This window comes from Miscanthus floridulus, chromosome 9 (assembly GCF_019320115.1).
Source record: "Miscanthus floridulus cultivar M001 chromosome 9, ASM1932011v1, whole genome shotgun sequence".
Lineage (NCBI taxonomy): Eukaryota > Viridiplantae > Streptophyta > Magnoliopsida > Poales > Poaceae > Miscanthus > Miscanthus floridulus.
In genome coordinates this window covers 14711355-14728347 of record NC_089588.1, presented here as the reverse complement: position 1 = coordinate 14728347, position 16993 = coordinate 14711355, and the positions used below count along the sequence as shown (strand labels likewise).

At 47.1% G+C, this 16993-nt stretch overlaps 2 protein-coding genes across 2 annotated transcripts; one reads left to right on the top strand and one right to left on the bottom strand.

The window, feature by feature from the left end:
- Positions 1–134: 134 nt before the first annotated feature.
- LOC136479289 (uncharacterized) lies at positions 135–794 on the top strand. Its single transcript, XM_066477208.1, has 2 exons — positions 135–376; positions 458–794. Exons 1-2 carry the CDS (start codon positions 135–137, stop codon positions 792–794), a joined length of 579 nt encoding a protein of 192 aa, XP_066333305.1.
- A 1289-nt stretch (positions 795–2083) lies between these two features.
- On the bottom strand, positions 2084–2825 carry LOC136479288 (glutathione S-transferase T2-like). The gene is made up of 2 exons (XM_066477207.1): positions 2397–2825; positions 2084–2242 (listed from the first exon to the last, which is right to left on the bottom strand). Exons 1-2 carry the CDS (start codon positions 2823–2825, stop codon positions 2084–2086), a joined length of 588 nt encoding a protein of 195 aa, XP_066333304.1.
- Between the last annotated feature and the right edge of the window lie 14168 nt (positions 2826–16993).

Genomic DNA, 16993 nt, shown 5'->3' with positions numbered 1-16993 from the left:
CCAGGTCGTAGGCTCGTAGGCACGCTTCCAGCCAGGTCGTAGCCATGCCTCCACCTTCGTAACCAGCCGCGAGTAGGTCCCAGCCGGCCACGGCAGTCACAGCCTGCAGGCTGCCTCGCAAGGTCGGTTCAATCATGGCTGCTGAGAAATCTCTGTTTCAAAGAGAATTAGAAGATTCTTTATCAGACGATGATGATTGTCTCATCATGTCAGCAGCTGCAATTGTTGAAACATATTCAAATAAAAAAGGAAGACATGGTGGTTCTGTTCCAGGGCATAAAGTTATTTACCGAGATAGAGAAGGCGGGCACCAAAGGATGTTTCAAGATTACTTGGCTGATGATCCGACATATGGCCCAAATTTATTCCGTCAGAGGTTCGTGCGCATTCACCTGTGATATGATCACTAGTACGCTAAGTAATTATTCTAACATTTATTTTATTTTTTTAATTTCAGGTACAGGATGAGTCAGGACCTTTTCGTACGCATAACGAATGATGTAGAATCATACGATGACTACTTTGTGCAAAAAATGAGTGCAGCCAATGTTCTTGGATTAAGTTGCTTCCAGAAAGTCACAGCAGCATTTCGTATGCTAACATATGGAGTTCCAGCTGATGCTACGGATGAGTATGTTCGCATTGAAGAAATTACCGTAATTGAGAGCCTACGTAGGTTCATTGCTGCAGTTGTTGATTTATTTGAAGAAGAATACCTTAGATATCATAATGAGGCTGACACAACACGCTTACTGGTATTCGGTGAGCAAAATGGTTTTCTTGGGATGTTATGATCTATCGATTGTATGCATTGGGCATGGAAGAATTGTCCTATAGAGTGGCAGGGTCAGTACAAGGGGCATATAGAGGATCCTACTATTATTTTGAAGGTTGTTGCTTCCAACGATCTTTGGATATGGCATGCCTTTTTTGGAATGCCTGGGTCTCATAATGATATCAATGTGCTTCACCGGTCTCCTTTATTTGCTAAGCTAGCAGAGGGCAGAGCTCCTGGGGTGAATTATACCATAAATGGTCATGATTATACGATGAGTTATTATCTAGCCGATGGTATATACCCATCATGGGCTACTTTAGTGAAGTCCATCTCTCAGCCTAAGGGTAACAAGAACAAATGTTTTGCCAAAGCACAAGAAGCAGCGAGGAAGGATGTCGAAAGAGCTTTTGGGGTTCTGCAATCAAGGTTTGTCATTGTTCGAGGAGCAGCTCGGTTATGGGACACAGAGACAATGGGCAACATCATGAAAGCTTGTGTCATTATGCACAATATGATTGTCGAAGATGAGGGAGTCGTTGACCCTACTGAGCGGTTCGACTATGGTGGCCAAAATGTGGAACCTTTTCATGAGAGTAATCGCACCCTCGATGAATTCATTGAAGCGCATAAAAGGATCAGAGACAAGGAAATACACCATCAGTTAAAAGCAGACCTCATCGAACACCTCTGGCAGCATTTTTCTGATAAATATTAAGTTCATAGGACTTCTATGTATTTATTAGCACTTCAAATTGCAATCAGTACTTTGTAAACAATTTTCTATTCTATTGAATCATATTAGTGCACTTGTGTCATATAATTTAAATTTTTATTGCTTCCAATCTCTTTCAGTGGTGTTTAGGTGTCAATTATCAATCATGAACGGTCAAAATCCACACAGTAAATTCAAGTGTGTGCTGTTATTTCACTTTGCCCAGATACAATGCATCCAGTGTAAACAATTCAACATTCATTTGATGTCATGTCAAACCTCGGAACCGATCGATCGATTTTACATATATCCTGAACGATGACTATCTGTCATGCAGTGGTAGTTGCCGGCACAGTGCCATGCACGACGGCTCCATGCAGCCGGCCATTTATACATATAAAATAAAATAAAGGTTCACTGAGTGACAAGATAAAAATAGTTGGCTGTGGAAATAAAATGAAAGGAACTACATCTAATTGGCCAGACGACGAGCAACAATCTTCTGCTACATAACTGTGTAAAGCCTCCATGCAAGCTTCACCTCCTCCTCGCCTTAGAGCATCTTTTGCCTTCTTCTGTCCCTGTGGCCTCTTTCAGGCTTCGGACTCTGGAGGTGCAATCTCAGTGACATCTTCAGTGATGTTGACTTGTACATTCGTGGGAGTGGAGTCTAGGCGAACCTTCTTTTTCTTGTTACAAGCTTGCTTTAGCTCTGCAAGTTCCCTCCTCTTGGCCTTCCACTTCTCTTCATCCTTCAAAATGTTCCAGCACTACATGAGAGTGAATGTATTCTCACCGTTCATTCCTTTGAACATAGTTAATGCTTCAGAAACCTGTAAACATATGTGTTTATTAAATATCAACGTGTATGTCTTCTAAGATTACTGAAATAAGAAAAAGAATTACCTTGTCTTGAATGGTTTTTCCACTTTGATTTCTATGGTCAATCGCATCATAGCAAGAACAATACTTGTTGACATTCTCCAAAATATACATCCATCTATGCATTAGTGAACTTTCTGTTCGGCTTGCAAATGACTTCCTGTGGGTCTCATAGTAATCATAAATTCTACGCCAAAAGGAGGAATGAGACTGATTAGCACCTTGCACAGGATCTTTGCTGACGTTCAACCAAGCCGAGACAACAATTTCATCCTCGTTCGGAATGAAATTTTTTTGCCTCTTGGCGTTTGGCCTTGGAACACGTGGGTGTTTATTACCACCAGCACTGGACTGCACTTCTACAACTCCAGCACATGCTGCTGCCTGCACTTCATCTTCTTCAACACCGGCTCCTACCTGCACGTCCTCATATGCGTGCGTTTCATGTGTCATGGGAAAGCTAAACTCGTCCGAACGCCCTCAAATCCCGTGACCTAAGTCAGTCTAATATCCACCACCGGACATTGCAACGAGCCTGCAAATATGGACAAAGAAATCATTACCAAATGCTCCTCTGATAGTATTTCCCTTTCTTAATCATGCAAAATCATTACGAAATGACCCATGACTCATGGTGCTTGGGTTCTGGACGGCATTGTCGTTTGCAACGCTGCACTGCCACTGCGCGTCACGCGTCAAGTTAGATTGAGCGGCAAACACAGCCATAGGAAGGAGGACCGAGCAGCGGACGGGGAAGCCCACGACGACAGCGACGAGGACGGAGCACGCGAGAATACCGCGAAGACGAAAAGCAGATCGGAGGGAGAGGCCACGGACCGATCGTACATACCTCGGCATCTCGCAGTAGCGGGGTCGAACCTCTTCTGGACGCCGATGGAGGAGCGGCTTCCTTCGTATGTCTCTGAGATCCGATGCAATTGCGATGAACGAGCGCGCCAAGGACCGATTCGCGGCAAAAGGAGGGGCACCAAATTGATGCCGCGCGGGAAGCCGCCGATTCGCGCGACGCTGCGAGCGCGGAAAGATACGCGCGCCTGGGGTCAGTTTACCAATTGCCTAAAAATTAGGAGAAGATATTAGAAACTGTTGGAGAGAGATTTTTTCTCTTGTTTCTAAAAACCAAGGATTAGGAGTAGGTTTAGAGAACTCTGGGAGATGCTCTACTGCTACAGTAATTAGTTTTTTTTTAATAAATGAAAACTGAATGAAAGCCTGGAATGGTAGCGGCCACCAGCTGGCAGTTGATGAGTGCCGCAAGAGAGCTCCTTAGTGGACTCCATGCATGCTATATTTATTGGACGGCTATGCTAGCTTTTTGTTAGAAAGAAGTATGGAGTATATTGGTTGCTTCTTGGGCTAGTTAGGCTAGCGGTCGTCGTTGCTTCGTGGGGCCTTCCAAATTCTGCTTTCTCTGCTTCGTGGGTCGTCGTTAATTCGTGTGAGGGGGTCCAGTGAGTCCGATGGATTGGACCGGGCCGGACCGGACGCATCGATCGTCTCGGTCGTCGTCGTCTTTTTGCCGTGGACGTGGACCCGGCCGAAATTCTGACGGGGCCGGGCCGAGCCGCCGGGCGACGTCCGGAGTAGAGCAGGCCAGCAGGGCGGGCGATGACGGCTGGGCGTGCGTGCTCGGCGAGGGCACGCCCAACGCGAGATTTACATGTTTACTCCCTGATGTTTACATGTTTCCTATACCCCAGCTGAATTCGTCCTTCGACGCATGCAAGTAAACATCAGGGACATGTATCTCCCATCACCGGCAGAGAGATGTATGTTTTTTTCGGAAGCTTTTGACAGTGCATGGTGCAGCTTTCTTGCTTTCTCTGCTCCGAAGCAGCTACTTTCTTTCCCCCAACGTGTTTTCCACCGGTGGCTTCTGCTTTTTGTCGATTGAGACTACCGGTTGCTCTGCTGCAGACTATGAACAACTACGAGACCACCGCTCTTAGTGACATGGAGTCTGGACGTCTACATAAATACTGGAGCAGTACGTCACCGTGTTGCACTGGGATTGCTCTGGCGTGGTCTGGGTCTGCTAGTTTGCGGTCTGTTCGCTTGCTCGTATACGATCGTGGATTATAAGCTAGAATATTAATTTTCTCTCATACCAAACCAATCAACAGTAAATAATCCACAATTGTTTACGGCCTGCTGAACAGGCGGCACGGACTCCGACCAATATACCCTCTGCCGACTGACTGGAGGCCGTGCTCGGTGCTCCCAGTTCCCAAATCCCCCTGCCACTGCCACGACTTCTTTTTTGAATTTGCCACTGCCACGACTTGACAGCCTGTGGAGTGTGTGGCCTCGGGCGGTCGGGCCGCTGTTTCTGACTGCGACGCTCACTCCATCCGCCTGCAATCCGCAGCTAAGTTTATCCGCAGCATCATTCATTCGTTGGGTTGGGACTTTTTTAACAAAATGCCCACTCACAAGTCAACTGACTTGAAGCCTGTGGGCTCAGTCATTTGAGTTTCAATCAATTCAACCCGTATTCCAGTGGGTGGATACAGCTTTAGGTCATCTTCGCTTCGCTGAAAAAATAAGATAAAACACTGTTTCGACTGATTTGTTGTGAGAGAAAAACACAGTTTCAGCTGAAAAAAACAAACTGAAAAAACAGATTATAAGATAAGTGAACAAGGCATAAGGTGTCAATTAAACGGGGTTGAGAACAGGATGGCACATTATCTCTACCCCTGCTATACCCGACAGGGACAACATTTTTTCATTTTCATCCCCATGAACAGGAAAATCTCCCCATCCTCACCATTCCTTAATGGATGAAGAGGCTGTTTGGATTCTAGCCATAGCTGGCCACCACTCAGATGTGGCAAGCCACACTGTCGGGTTTATAAACCCGGGGTCTCTCATGGACCGGCTTTCCAACAAAGGCTCGGTCCAGTAGATAAAGTTACGAACAACGCGCAACTCCCGGGCCGACCCAAATACCTAAATGACAGGTCAGAAGGGCGATCCAATCTCCGTCCGGAAGGCCTGACCGAGGAGGAACGGCGCCCGCTTCCGACTCCGGCCCGCCCCTCCGACCGGAAGACCCCAGGCGCTCACTTCCGACTCCGGCCCGCCTCCGGACGACCTCTCCAACCGGAAGGCTAGCCAAACACCACTTCTGACTTCGACCCGCGTCTCCGACCGGGGATGCACCGAATCCCTGCTTACAACTCTTCTCCGACTGGCGCAATCAGAGCCGACTGGGGCCAACTGACCGGGGACGCCCGCTCAGTGAGGACCAGTAAACGGACGAAGAAAGTAAGGCAGGGCACTCAAGTCAACCGCAATGCCGAGGACCGTACCCTGTACACCTGCAGGACAGTACCCTGCAACCTTCCTGGCATGCCAGAACCCAAGCAGTGTTGTGGGCATCGACATTTTTCCTACAGTATTATGGGCGCCATTAACTCCCATACCAGACAAACACGGTAAGACTCCCCCACATGCCTCTGGACATCAATAGTGTTGTGGGCGCCGGTATTTACTATACCAGGCGACACATGGTAAAACCCCCTACATGCCTCTGGGCATCAACAGTATGGCAGGCACCGACGTCTGCCATACTAGAAGAAGACGACGCAACCTCCCACATGCATCTGACATTAACAGTGTTATGGGCGCCTACAATCATCTTGTACCCGACGGCGTGGGCAACAAGACATAGCATACGTACACTCTCCCTCTCTCAACTTGTAAGGTCATCCCCTTCATCTATAAAAGGGGATGCGCTCTCTCCCAAAAAGGAGATCGATCAGTTCACTCACACACCACAACAGAACCACTAGGTTCAAACCTCGAGCACACACTCGAACACTTAGCACATAGCAGAGCTCCCGTCGCTCTTGGCCCTTCAGACCAGAGTCCGACCGGACTTCTTGCACCCCCAATCTTTTTCCCTTCCGTTTGTAACCCCACAGCAAACTTCGAGCACCTAGGCTCAGGAATAAAGTCACCGACCCACTCAAACTGGACGTAGGGCACGTTGCCTGAACCAGTATAAATCATGTGTCATTGAGTGCTAGGCCACATCCGATCACAACGTACGGTAAAACTACAAATATTTACGTGTTGGTCACTTTCTGCACCGACGCACACACTGTGGCAGAGAAAAGTAGCGCCACACTCTGTGGCGAAAATCCAGAAGAATCTGACGTGTCATATTCCATGGGTGCCTGTCGATGCGGGACCCACAGGATACCCTGCAAGGCAGAAAGAAGATCTAGTCCAACTAGGATTCTTCCCATATAATCGTAGTAGTAGAACTATTAGGTAATCCTATTAGGAAATCTCATTGTAAACCGACTAGGACTCTAGCCTTCTGACTATATAAAGGAGGGCAGGGCTCCTGAGAGAAGGACAACGGTACAACACAACACTTTACAATCAATCTAACGCAAAGGCTAACACCGACTGGACGTAAGGTTATTACTCGATCCACGATCGAGGGCCTGAACCAGGATAAATCGACTGTCTCTTGCGTTAACCATCGAGTTCAGCATACGCCGAAGCCCGAACATATTGCCCCGGGTACCCCCGTGGCAGGCTATCGGTGGTAAAACATCGACAGCTGGCGCGCCAGGTAGGGGTCTTCGGCGACTTTGCCTCCGAGAGCTCGATGGACCTCGACAACATGATTTTTCCGACGGGATCAACTTTCATCTTCGGCTCATGGATCTGCGAGGCAGACAACAACGGCAAGCTTCAAAGCCATCTCCTCGAAGATTTAGATCATCTAAAAGAAGTTCCTATTCCAACAACTACAATGGATCAGCTCACCAGAAAATTCGCGTAGCTCATAGTATCCGAGTCAAATCGGATTTCACGACCACTCGTATCCAATTCGAATTCAAGCTCCAAGGCGAAGTTTTATCCGAGTGCTTTCAAGAAACCGAGTTCTTTTTTGGCAAGATTCCGGAGCACAACCCAAAACAACTCGGATTACCCCCAGAATTCTCTCAAGAAGTCGAGTTCTTCTCCATCTGGGCTCGACAACATGGCAAAATCCTATCAAGGACAGGTCGAAAGATTTTTCAATCCAAGATTCGGGATACCACTAACAGGAGCTCAGGAGGGCCTCGTGCTAATGATAACATCGTAGGACTGTATCATCCACTGGCCGGATTCCGTTCCTGAAAGTAGCGGAACCCAACTAGTCGGCATGACAACAACAGCTATTTTACCTTACCAAGAAGGAGACTCGATCTACGACACCGAGGCATCCACTAAAGTTATCAGCGACTCCGACAGTATGAAAACTAATGCCAATAACAGAACGACTCATGAGCGAGAAGTGTTCATGGTTCGACGACCGTGGTCACCATTAAATCCCCCAGAAGCACCCGATGTTAGATCATCAGATGAATCAGAATCCAACATATCACCCTTTGCCCAGGGCTACGACGGAGAAACAGATAGTCAGAAACAAGCTAGAGAAAGAAAAAACAAGTTGAAGCAAGGGCGCCAACACCATGCTAGGCAACGCAGGGAAGCTTGGACCAGATACGAGTCAGAATTGGCTGAGTACGACAAAAGAAAATCACAACGAGAAGTTGAAGGGAGACGCACGGCGAATACGCCTTACGATAAGATTCGAGAAGCATTAGAAGAACTCAGAGCAACTTCGCATCCTGGTGAGAAGTACGAACAGCTCCAGGACTTGCTCCGATCAATAATCCCGAGAACACATGAAGAGAAAGCTCGATCAAGACTACCCGCCAGATCAACAACCCACCGACAAGAAGATCAAAATCAAAGGAAATCCGCCTTCGAAAGACTTGGGCCGGGTGGAAGCCATGACGGAGGAAGTAGGAAGGAACATAATCAAGGCCACCGATTTGAACAACTAAGGAAGACTAGGAGCAGGGTTCCTACCCAGACAACCTCGCAAAATTGTTCCCATCAGAACGACAGTTGGCCAGAGGAAGGCGCCGAATCTGAATTCAAAGAAACCAAGGCTCATGACAGGTTCCCCTGTTTCGCGAACAGGCTCGCATTGGTGCGATTACCTCACAAATTCAAACCATCTAATCACTCCAAGTATGATGGCAAAACCGAACCAAAGCAATGGCTCAGAATATATTCACAATCGATTGAACTAGCCGGAGGAGACGACGATATCAAAGCCCTTTTCTTCCCCATGGCACTGGAGGCCATGCCCCTCTAATGGTTCGATAAACTAAATCCAGGATCTATCAGAAATTGGGAGGATTTGCAGAGAGCTTTTTGTGAGAATTTCGCAGGAATCATTACACACCCAATCACTCATGCAGAACTAAAAGGACTCAAGCAAAAGGGAGATGAAAGTCTCAGAAACTATTATCGACGATTCGGCGAACTACGAGCTCAAGTGCATGACATAACTGAACGAGAAGTAATTGAAGCTTTTTCTCACGGAATCATGGCCAGATGGCAATTTCAAGACTTCTGCAAAGAAAATCCGAGAAACAATGAAGAATTCAGACGTATAGTAGAAAAGATGATTACTGCAGAAGAAAAAGTGCATCCATCTGGTTGTAGCGTGGGAAACGCAGGCCATTATCCGTTGGTTCTGGATCCGACTATTGCTGGTATGACCGTCACCAAAGTACTAATCGATGGAGGAGCTGGGCTTAACATCATCTTTTCAGAAACTCTAAGAAAAATGGGACTACAACTCGCCAGGATGATTACGCCAACAAGCACACCTTTTTATGGAATAGTACCTAGCAAAGCAGCCATGCCACTCGGACAAATTACTTTACCTATTACCTTTGGAACTCCTTCAAACTACCGAACAGAGTTTATCAAATTTGAAGTCACCGACTTCGATTCATCATATCATGCAATCCTCGGACGTCCAGCACTGGCCAAATTCATGGCAATACCACATTACCCGTACTTACTACTTAAGATGCCAGGACCCAACGGTATCCTTTCCCTTCGAATCAATTTAAAGCGCGCTTTTGACTGCGACGTTCAGGCGATCCAGATTGCAGCTAAAGCGCAAGCCGACAATGGAAGAAAAGAAATAGCCGCAATCGCTGCAGAAACAAGCCAAGAAGAATTAGAAATACCGGCTAAAAAGCCCAGCATCATCGCACCACCAAAAGAAGCCGACATCAAGCAAATCGACTTAGGCACAGGCGATACCTCCAAGACAGCAACTATCAGTGCTCACCTCTCGGCAAAATAGGAACTCGCGCTCACCAACTTTCTTCGGGACAACAAAGATATCTTCGCTTGGAAGCCAGCCGACATGCCAGGAGTCCCAAGGGAGTTGGCTGAGCACAGAATTGATGTTAACAAAAGCTCCAAACATGTAAAACAACGGCTACGACGATTCTCACCCGACAAGAAGGCAGCAATTAAAAAGGAAATAACAAAACTAATGGCAGCCGGATTCATCAAGGAGATCCTACATCCAGATTGGCTAGCAAACCCGGTCCTTGTACAGAAGAAAAACACGGACGAGTGGTGTATGTGCGTCGATTACACAGATCTCAACAAACATTGCCCAAAAGATCCGTTCGGGCTACCACGCATTGACCAGATAGTTGACTCGACAGCAGGATCTGCGTTATTATCTTTTCTCGATTGCTATTCAGGATATCACCAGATCGCACTAAAATAAGAAGACCAGAGCAAGACATCTTTCATCACCCCGTTTGGTGCCTACTGCTACAAGACCATGTCGTTTGGACTAAAGAACGTTGGTGCCACGTACCAAAGAGCTATCCAGACTTGCCTTGGGAATCAAATCGGTGAAAATGTGGAGGCATACGTGGACGATGTGGTGGTAAAAACAAAGAACCCAGACACTCTAATTGAAGATTTAAAGCAAACCTTCGAAAACTTGAAGAAATGGAGATGGAAATTGAACCCAAATAAATGTGTATTTGGAGTTCCCTCAGGACAACTACTCGGATTTTTGGTCAGTCAGCGCGGGATCGAAGCCAGCACCAAGCAAATTCGAGCTATAACAGAAATGGGCCCACCTAGAAATGTCAAAGATGTTCAGAAACTAACAGGATGCATGGCGGCCCTCAACCGTTTCATATCAAGACTCGGCGAAAAAGGGTTACCTTTCTTTAAACTACTAAAGAAAACAGACAAGTTCGAGTGGACAATAGAGGCCGACAAAGCTTTCAAAAAACTTAAAGAATACCTCACTTCATCACCTATCCTGACACCTCCAAAGAAAGATGAAGATATGATGCTATATATCGCGGCAACTCCTACCGTAATCAGCACAGCAATAGTCATAGAAAGAGAAGAACAAGGGCGCGTGTATAAAGTGCAACGTCCAGTATACTACATCAGCGAAGTACTGTCAGAATCCAAAATTCGGTACCCGCATGTACAAAAACTACTCTACGCCCTACTCATTACCTCACAGAAACTTCGCCACTATTTCGAAAGCCACAAGATTACCATAGTGACAGATTTTCCACTCAGAGACATCCTACACAATAAAGATGCCACAGGGCGCATATCCAAGTGAGCAGTTGAAATTGGAGCTCTTGACATCAATTTCACCCCACGGAAAGCAATCAAATCTCAAGCCCTCGCCGATTTCATGGCCGAATGGACAGAGATTCAACAGCCCTTATCAGATACAATCCTCGACCACTGGAAGATGTACTTTGACGGATCACTCAAACTAGGCGGGGCCGGTGCAGGCGTTCTCCTCATTTCTCTAGAAGGAAAACAACTCAAGTACGTCCTTCAGATATTATGGCAAGCTACAAATAACAAAGCAGAATATGAAGCCCTCATCCACGGGCTACGAGTCGCGATTACCCTCGGAATAAAAAGATTACTCGTATACGGCGATTCAGCAGTGGTCATCAACCAAGTCAACAAAGATTGGGACTGCACCAAAGAAAACATGGGTGCTTATTGTGCTGAAATACAGAAACTTGAAAAACACTTCCAAGGATTAGAAATTTTACACGTCCTACGCGATTCAAACATTGCAGCAGATGTCCTTGCCAAGCTCGGATCAGACAGAGCAAAGGTTCCACCCGGCGTATTCATAGAAGAGCTATCAGTTCCCTCTATCAAACAACCCGGTGAAACAACACATGAAATTCAGGCTAAAGGCGTTCAGATCTTGATAATCAACACTTCATGGACCCAAGTTTTCATTGACTATATCAAAGAAAACAAATTACCAGCAGATAAGGTAGAAGCCACCCAAGTCGTTCGCAGAAGCAAAAACTACGTTCTAGTAGGAGATAAACTTTACAGAAGAGTAGCATCATCAGGAGTACTCTTAAAATGTGTCTCATTTGAAGAAGGTAAAGAGATCCTAGACGAAATACACTCAGGTTGCTGTGGAAATCATGCCGCTTCAAGGACACTGGTTGGCAAAGCTTTTCGCACCGGATTCTACTGGCCAACCGCTTTGAAAGACGCAGAAGAGCTTGTCAGAAAATGCAAAAGTTGCCAAATGTTTGCAAGACAAGCCCATGTACCAGCTCACAATCTTATCTGCATCCCACCCGCTTGGCCTTTTTCCTGCTGGGGGCTAGATCAAGTAGGACCCCTGAAAAAAGCAAAAGGCGGCTTCGAGTACATCTTTGTAGCAATCGACAAGTTCACCAAGTGGATTGAATACAAACCACTCGCGAAATACAGCGCAACCAAAGCAGTCGAATTCATCCAAGACATTACGCACCGCTTCGGCATGCCCAATCGAATCATCACAGATCTAGGCTCCCCCTTCACAGCTACAGAATTCAAGAGCTGGGCACAAGACTGTGGTTTCAGTATAGACTATGCGTCTGTTGCACATCCAGAAGCCAACAGACAAGTAGAAAGGGCTAATGGACTCATACTAGCCGGATTAAAACCAAGGTTATACGAAGAACTAGTGGACTATGGGTCCAAATGGATTGAAGAATTACCGAAAGTAATATGGGGGCTACGAACTCAAATAAGCAGAGCAACAGGCCACTCACCCTTCTTCCTAGTTTACGGGTCAGAGGCCGTACTACCTGCCGACTTGATCTGGACATCCCCAAAAATAGAACAATATGATGAAGGAGAAGCAGAACACACAAGAAGATTAGAACTCGACAGCTCAGAAGAAGTCAGAATAAACGCTACCCTCCAATCAGCCAGATACCTACAAGGTTTAAGACGGCACTACAACAAGAGCACCCAACTTCGATCACTACAAGTTGGAGACTTAGTGCTAAGAAGGATACAAAAGACTGATGGACGACATAAGCTACTCAGTCCATGGGAAGGCCCGTTCATTGTCACAAAAGTCACCGGACCAGGCACATACAAGTTAATAACCGAAGATGGAAAAGAAGTCAGCAATACATGGCACATCAGCCAGCTAAGAAGATTCTACGCGTAAAAACAACTCAAGAAAAAATAGATATGCAAGCCATAAGGGACCTACGTTCACAATCAACGAAAGACAATGCTCTTCAACAACATATGTATTAGTTTATACTCATGATCAATAAAGATGATATTCATCCACAGCATGTCTTGTCATGACTTCCAACGAGTTGTTTTCACGAAACCAAAAGCAAAATGGCTGATAAACATGCCTGAGCATTCCGGCCGAGAGCAAAATAGCTGAAAAAACGCTTGAGCCCGCCGATGAGGGTAGCTAAAAGCTAACACCCGAAACCAAAAGCAAAATGGCTGAAAACATGCCTGAGCATTCCGGCCGAGAGCAAAATAGCTGAAAAAACGCTTGAGCCCGCCGATGAGGGTAGCTAAAAGCTAACACCCGAAACCAAAAGCAAAATGGCTGAAAACATGCCTGAGCATTCCGGCCGAGAGCAAAATAGCTGAAAAAACGCTTGAGCCCGCCGATGAGGGTAGCTAAAAGCTAACACCCGAAACAAAAAGCAAAATGGCTGAAAACATGCCTGAGCATCCCGGCCAAGAGCAAAATAGCTGAAAAAATGCTTGAACTCGCCGATGAGGGTAGCTAAAAGCTAACACCCGAAACAAAAAGCAAAATGGCTGAAAATATGCCTGAGCATTCCGGCCGAGAGCAAAAAAGCTGAAAAAACGCTTGAGCCCGTCGATGGGGGTAGCTAAAAGCTAACACCCGAAACAAAAAGCAAAATAGCTGAAAACATGCCTGAGCATTCTGGCCAAGAGCAAAATAGCTGAAAAAACGCTTGAACTCGCCGATAAGGGTAGCTAAAAGCTAACAAAAAGCAAATTGGCTGAGTCGACCGAAATTTCAACTTCAAAAGACCCTCCAGCACTTCGTTCCGAAAAGCAAGAGGCTCGGGGGCTACATCTAGATAGGAATACTTTTTCCTCAGAAAAGCACAAGCGCCACTCAAGAAAGCACTCGGATGCCGAAGTTTGTTGAGGCAACATTCTATACCAAGTCGTTTCACATAGCGCAAGCGAAAGGTTGTTGACGCAAAGACCTGCATCTAACAAGTCATAGCACGGACAAAGCACTCGACGGATCACAAAGGAGGAAGAAAAGAAAAGTACTCGACAAATCGAGGGGCCTCGTCAGAATAACGCACAGAGTTGTCTTACGGAGCAGAGACGGGAACAAGACAAGGTACTCAGCAAGTCAAGTAACTTCAACCGCACCCAGGCAAAGAATACATCGACAAAAATAAAGAATCTTCATTTAAAAAGAAGTGTAATATTACAAGAGGACGCTCAATCGAGTCAGGCGTTGTCATCAGAAAGGGAAATATCAATATTTAGACTATCTACAACCCTACTGGCTAGATCTTCAACCTCGGGCTCCATCCTTTCAACGGCGTCAAGATATTCTTGGCTTTCAGCTTCTTCTGCTATCTTGGAGAGAGGCGCTTCTGGAGCAAGGACCCGGACCTGGGCCAGCACATTCTTGGTACATACTTGGGCACACCTCTTCGCGAACTCTTGGAAACGAGTCGGAATCCGGGGAATGAACTACGCCCAAGATTGCCCATCATCCGCTGGAGTCCGGAGAACATCGGCTACCGAACGAAAAGATTTCCACAAAGCATTCCAATTCTCGGTAGCCGTCGCCAGCTTCCCGGATAAGCCTTCAATGGTTTTTTGGGCCTGCACAAGATCTCTGTCAGCTCCACGCCTAATCAGCCTAGCAAGGGCGAGTTCTTCCTCAGCATGAGTAATTACCTCCTCAGCTCTATTATGACTAGAACGGACAAGGGCCCTCATTTCATCAATACTCTCCGAGAGCTTCTGCTTCTCAACTCGGAGAGCTAGACATAACACCCAAGAACAAGTCAGCGGAAAAAGAAGTCAAAATACAAGAAGAAACAGGCAGAACCCGCGGCACCTTTGCATTCATTCTTCGCAGACTCCACCGCAGCATCTCTCTGTTTCTCCGTCTCCACTACCCGGGCGCGAAGGGCTTTCTCCTCCTTTTGATGCATTTGACGCTCCGTCTCCAACTCAACCCGGAGAAGGTCAAGATCGGCTTTCAGAGCGTCCACCTTCGAAGACAACTTCCTCTCATTTTCAGATGAGAAAAAGAAGCCAGAATGATCACGAGAAAAAGACTGAGCAAAAAGAAGCAAAGAGAAACAAAGCGTAAGGATAGAAAAAAAAACAAGCATGCAAAAGAGGAGCGGCAGTAAAACCTACCTGGAGCTTTTCACCAAAAGAAGTCGCGAGGGTCGACAAGCTCCCCCAGGCTGCGGTCAGCTCCGATAACCGATGAGTGGCATCAAACTGTTGCACCACGTCACCGGAAAAGGAGGGGCCACCGGAGACAAGAGAAGGGGAAGGAGAGGCCGGCTGGGGCAAAGGAGGAACGACCAAAGCGACCTCCAGGGAAGCCGGAGCCAAACCCTCAGAAGAACCTAGCGCGACGGCCACAGTTACCTCCGGAGCGACCAAGTCTGCAACTCCGCCAGGTAGCTCTGAAGCCCCCACGGCGACTTCATCAACACAATGTTGTGAGTCCCGAGGCTCGGAACTCGTTGGCACGGCGGGAGGCAGAGAAGAAGTCGATGAAGAAATTAGAGAAGACGAAACACTGAAAAGTGATAAAAGGAAGCACCAATAAGAACCAGAAGAAGGAAGATAAAAGCCAAAAAGATAAAGCTGGAATTTACTCACCCGACTACTTTTTTCTTCGCGAAACCAAGGGAAGGCCTCGCAGGGGGAACCACGATGGCGAAGATGTCCCCGCCACCCGGCGACGGGAGCGGGACAGCAGACAACAGAGCCGCGGAAGAAGCCGGGGCTGGAGCCGTAGAAGAAGCCGGGGCTGAAGAAGAAGCTGGGGCTGGAGCCGTAGAAGAACTCCGCACCGGAGGAGCGGTACAGCTCGGGACAGAGGCAACCAAAGAACTCGACACCAGAGCTTCAGAAGAAGTCGGCGCGGGAGCCTCGGAAGAACTCACACCCGACCTCCGATTACTTCAAAAAGCCCAAGACTAAAATTCAAAACAAAGAGGAGAAATTCAATGCAACAAGAATATGAAAAACAAACTCACCGCCGCATGATGAGGGGGACTTCATCATCCTCTTCTTCCTCAGCCAACGAAACCAGAGCACCCGCTGAAAAGGAGATGAAAAGTACTCGTTTCAAGAGAGAAACATGAAAATAAAAGAACAAAGAGTATTAAATGTGCTCACCTAAGAGCATGCTAGCAACAACTGGAGTACCTGAGGGAGTACTTGGTTTGCGAGGCTTCTTGGAGACAGGCAAGCCAGATGAAGACCCGTCCATTCGCCCCCTCTTCGGGACACTGCGAGGACCGCGAGGGACTAGACGAGGAACATACTCTTCATATACATCAACAAATCTGAAAGAAACCCCAGGAAGGGCTGTAGAGGTTTGAGACTTACTAATTGTAGAAGTACCAGCTAGACGATCCCCTGTCTCCGCCACGGCAGGGAGAACACCAAGGGGGATCGGATCGATAAAATTCCGCCCAAGCTCCTGCGAAAAAAGATAAAACACCGAGACAAGGAAAAGCTAAGCAAGAACGGATACAGCAAGAGTACATAAAGAACTCAAATAAAAAAGTTAGACAACTCACAGCTGGGGGCGGGTTGATGGCCGAGAACTCAGAAACGGCAGGAGGAATGACGCTCACTCCTTTCAGCATCTTCTGGAGGCGCTCGAGTACCTCCTCACCGGTCAGCTCAAGAGCTGGGACCATGCGTGAAGGATCCTCGGCCCCAGAATACTCAAAGCCGAGATGTTCCCGCTCTTTCAAGGGCTGAACCTGGCGACGAAGAAAGCTTGAGACAATACCAAAGCCGGTCAATCCCTGCTATTTCAACATGCTAATCCTATCAAGGAGTGGCTGGATCGCTTGAATCTCAGCAGGTGACTCAAGCTTCTTGTCCCATCGGTCATTCACCACAGGACCGGATCCGGAGTGAACAACAAGAGAAGGGATCAAATTGGCAGCGTAAAACCACTCGGCACGCCAATCTTTGACAGAATCAACCAGGTCATAGTCAAAAAACTTAATTTTGAGACCCTGGCGAAACTGAATCCCGCAACCGCCGAGGGCACTGGTTTCTTCACGGCGGGGTTGAGGTTTCAGACGAAAGAAAAAGCGAAAAAGAGATAGAGAAGGAGGGATCCCAAGGAAGGCTTCACAAAGGTGAACAAAAACAGAAAGATGGAGAAC

What these genes read in the sequence shown, in the direction of transcription:
- LOC136479288 (XM_066477207.1), bottom strand. Translation starts at nt 2,825, where the DNA reads ATGACACATGAAACGCACGCATATGAGGACGTGCAGGTAGGAGCCGGT. An exon ending in GAAAAACCATTCAAGACAAG is followed by an intron (nt 2,243 to 2,396) that starts GTAATTCTTTTT and finishes AACATTTTGAAG; the next exon opens with GATGAAGAGAAGTGGAAGGC.
- LOC136479289 (XM_066477208.1), top strand. Translation starts at nt 135, where the DNA reads ATGGCTGCTGAGAAATCTCTGTTTCAAAGAGAATTAGAAGATTCTTTA. An exon ending in CCAAATTTATTCCGTCAGAG is followed by an intron (nt 377 to 457) that starts GTTCGTGCGCAT and finishes TTTTAATTTCAG; the next exon opens with GTACAGGATGAGTCAGGACC.